This window comes from Acanthisitta chloris, unplaced genomic scaffold (assembly GCF_000695815.1).
Source record: "Acanthisitta chloris isolate BGI_N310 unplaced genomic scaffold, ASM69581v1 scaffold29738, whole genome shotgun sequence".
NCBI classification, from domain to species: domain Eukaryota; kingdom Metazoa; phylum Chordata; class Aves; order Passeriformes; family Acanthisittidae; genus Acanthisitta; species Acanthisitta chloris.
The window spans coordinates 1-4,095 of NW_008689107.1; the positions used below are offsets into that span (position 1 = coordinate 1).

The window sequence follows — 4,095 nt, forward strand, 5'->3', positions numbered from 1 at the left end:
TGTTGGTTTGGGATCCAGAAACAGGTACCTTACCCCCTTCTCACTTGGGGCAGAGGTTATGCTTGTGTTTCCACAGAGAAAGGGCCTAGGTGGATTCCAGCAAAGAACGTGTGTCCTTTCCGTGAATTCCTACCACAACCATCCGGTGAGGACTCTGATCATCCTCAGGACCATCCCTCTGGGCAGCAAATCTGCGAATCTCCTGAGGACTGTTAAGATGTTTAAAAAAGTTTGGTTAAGACAGTTGTTTATGCTTTGATTGTTCTTCTTCTCTTGTCAAACTTTTTCCCCTGTTTCTTGCAATGTCCACAAAGGTTGATGGAGGATTCTGTAAAATGAATCCTCGCTGTGCAACAGGAAGGGGGAGATGTGGGGAGTGGCCTGGCTGCTTTCAGTAAGGCTCCAGCATGTCTGGGCTAGTCAGGGGATGTATTAGGACTTGTTGCCCGAAGGCCTTGGGAGGAGTAGGCATGGAGATGGGAACCTTGAACAGAAAGTGACTGCGTGCTGGCTCACCAGTCATGAGTTAGGAAGCTGCTGGGATGTTGCTGGTGAAGAAGACATAATAAATTGTTGTGCCTTAGGTTAACCAATTGGTGCACACCTATCATATAGAATAAGCCAATTGGCAGGGAACACGCTAAGCCAAGAAATCTCTAAGTATCTGTGAAAAACAACAATAAACGGACATCTTGCTTGCATCAAGCTGTGACACGTCTCTCCATCGCGACAGTGGTCACAAGTTCTGACCTAGTGCCGGGCAGTTGGGAAGAGAGAACAGCCCCTACCTCGTCCCTTCCAGTGCTGGGAGGAGAGTCAAGCTGCCAGAGCAAGCCTGGTGTCTGTAAGAACAACTCAGGAGAGGATGACCCACTCTGCTACTATCCCACCTGGGGCCTCTACATGAAGACAGCCAACTCAGAAGCTACCCTGCAGCATGGAAAGACACGGATAAAATTTTCCAAGTAACTCACAGCAGTGGAGAGGAAACTTTATGTATTTCACAGCAGAAGTGGACAGAAGAAAACACATCCAATTTTACAGCAGCAAGCACAAACTTTACACGGAAGAGAAAGGCAGGTACTGATGGCAGAGAGAGAACAGTGCTCTTGTAAAACCCTTCCTGAGGTGAGGAGAGACTCCCTTGTATCCCATAGGAAGAGGAAAGGCTTAAGCAGGGACAGTTTCCTCACACAGAAACTCCACTAAGACCCAAGGTGTGTGTAACACAGATCAGTAACAGAGGTTAGACATCTGCCAACAGCTCCAGGATAGGTTGTATTTACTCAGGTAACATCCACACGTGCTGATGGGCCTTGTTGCCCAACCAGTTGTAAATCCTCAGGGAGATAACAGAAACACAAAATCACTGCACCCTAAATTAGGAGGGGAAAGCCACAGGGGCAGGGAATTATGTGCCCTCCATGAGCAGTATATCCCCCATGGAGAAAGGGTTAGGACTGGCGCCTGGTTTTGTCAGAGCACTCACTGACCACCTCAAACTACCTAGAAAGCAGCCAGTTGCCCTTTAGCTGTCTTCATGGAGTAAAAATTGTCTAAGGCAGCTTGGGATTGGAAGGATATGGATCCCATCCAGGCGAGACTTCCCAAGTATTCTCCGTACAGCAATGCGGCAGAGAGACAAGAGGCTCCGGGTGCAGCCTACAAGGAGAAACACAGGGACAAATTATTGAGAGACAGAAGAACAGAGAAGGATAACAGCAACATGGAGGCAGCACAGGAAAGCTAAGTGTGCACAAAACCTCCTCGCGAGGAGGCCAAACCCTTTGGGCAAAGCTTTGGAGCAGTGACAGCTGCCGCATGGACAGTTTGGAAGGGGCAGCTTCCAAACCTACTTACTCCTTGCTTCTTTGAACACCTCCATAGCCTCAGGGTTGATTTTAACTCTTGCCCTGGATTCAGCTTCTAAGGCCTCCACATCCACCAGGGTCAGATTGGCTCCAAAGTCAATCAAGAGGTGGACGAATGCCACTTCGCAGCCATGCCGCAGGACAGCCTCCATCACAGACACCGGAGAGCCGCAGATGTGGATGGGCCTGCGGCAGTTGAAGTCCGGGTTGGCTCCCGCCTGGAGGAGCAGGCGGAAGCACTGGAGGTTGTGGTAGGCAGCGCTGATGTATAGTGGACAGACCATCAGCGTGGTGAGGGGCCGCAGGGAGCGACTGGGGCTCTGGGAAGTGAGGTGGTGATTCACGTCCACATCTGCGCCGTACCTGGTGGGTGGGGAGAAAGAAGAGTGGAGGGTTGGAAAAGCCCAGGGTGAGAAAACGGCAAGGGATGAGACTGGAGAACACCTGGGGAATGAGAACCCTGACTGTCTTTGGTACCTCTGGGTCCCACCAGCCAAGAACTGCCCATACCTCCCTTCAGGTGGGCTTGGCAAAAGGATCCTCTCTTCCTTGCTCCACTGGGTCAACCCTCAGCTATGCTGCAACTGATCCCATCACAGCCTGATCCCTTCACAAGCTGTGAGGAAAGTCATCCATACCTTGGCAAGGGAATGCTAAATATCTCCACCAGCGCCCCACAAAGTAGATCAGCATTCCATAGCTCCATGTGTACTCACTATTAATGGATACAATCTCCCCTGTTGCTTGGTTAGCTGGGTCAGCAGTTGTAGGAATGCTCAGGGATCCTGACTGTGCTCCCATAGGATTTTCAAAACAGAAGGAACCAGGTGATGTTTAGACACCTGCAGCAAGCCTGACTGGGTTGGGTTTTCCCTTCAGGCTCTCTTGAGCTGAAAGATTTCCTCATATCTCAGGAAAAGTGTCTTCCTCATTGCCAAATCCTTTAGATCAACATGTTAAAAATCTCGGAATGAGCTCTGGAACACAAGGCTGCATTTTAAACTAAGCAGCTCTGCACAGACCTGTGAAATCCCTGCTCCAAGAGGTTCGAAGTTTTGGGCAATCTGACAATCTGGTATTAGCTCTGCAGCCTTGGGAGAAACACTGCCTAATAAAAAGAGATTGGATAAACTCCAGTTAATTTTTAATCCTGAAAGTTTTCCAAAATCTTGCTTTTAATATTACTGGCAAGGTATCCTGAGAAGCAGACACATAAATCAAGGCATTACCTCTCCCCATGCTGCTGAAGTACCATTTGCTACATTTCACCCTACCTGCATGGATCCATCAGGGCAGATTTTTGGGAATGCAAATACAGTTGAACCCTGTATCCGCAAGCACGTGGAGATGGGAGACATCCTCCTTGCTTGCTGAGCAAGGAGCAAGGAGGGGGATTGTCTTCCCTTCTTTCTCCTTGCCAGTTTCCTTAAAGCTGCACTTGTATGAAAATTCACTTTCCACAGGCAAAAAGGGAAGAAAATCCTCAAGGATTCTGAAATTTTTCTGTTCAAATCCTTTTGCTTGTTAGCCTCTAGCATTTGAGGCCATCGAAGGGATTCCTTGATTTGGATTCTGTGTGAATCCAAATAAATTCTCTTCTCTTTTACTATTTCTCTCTATAACCTGTATTTTCTCCGTAGGATCCTTCGTTATTTGGCATCAATGGCCCATAGAGTTGTCCAGCACCATCCCTTAGACAAAAATATCTTCTAGTTTAAAAGAAAGAATAATCAGGGCATGCCTCAGAAGGAGAAACTGTAGTTTCCACAGCCTACTGCTAGACCTTGAGCCCACTCACTGATGGTGCTGCAGAGGGAGGTTCCCAAGGGACAAAAAACTCCCTGTTTCCTTGTGGGTCACCCACCATACAGTAAGGTTCTTTGGGGGATCCACCTCCCTCCTAAATTCAGCCAGGGGCATGGAGCTGCAGTCAGGATGGAAGTGGGGGTGAAGATCCTGTGTAAGATTTGGATCTGACTGAATAGTGGACGGTGGCTCAGAACTGGAGAGTCCTGTCTTGGGCTTTGATTAGGAGAATAGGCATGGAAGTCACACAGCAGGACACAGACCTGTTGACAGGGCCACGCAATGGGGAATACAAGGACCTCCATTTGGGCACCTCTCCAGGCTCTCTCCATCTCTTAGCCAGCTTCACCAGGCATGTGGAGGCAGTGGGCATGCAAAGAGGGAAGGGATGCTCTGAGCCCCACGGGGGAAAAGATCC

The 4,095-nt window shown here is 49.0% G+C and overlaps 1 protein-coding gene across 1 annotated transcript in view; it reads right to left on the reverse strand.

The window, feature by feature from the left end:
- Positions 1–1,528: 1,528 nt before the first annotated feature.
- ASB1 (ankyrin repeat and SOCS box containing 1) overlaps positions 1,529–4,095 on the reverse strand; it is a gene marked incomplete at its 5' end in the record, with an annotated part of 5,562 nt that continues 2,995 nt past the window's right edge. Inside the window, 2 exons of the mRNA XM_009081309.1 lie at positions 1,529–1,662; positions 1,861–2,234. Coding sequence (XP_009079557.1) covers positions 1,529–1,662; positions 1,861–2,234 — 508 coding nt within the window. The remainder of the gene's footprint in view (positions 1,663–1,860; positions 2,235–4,095) is intronic.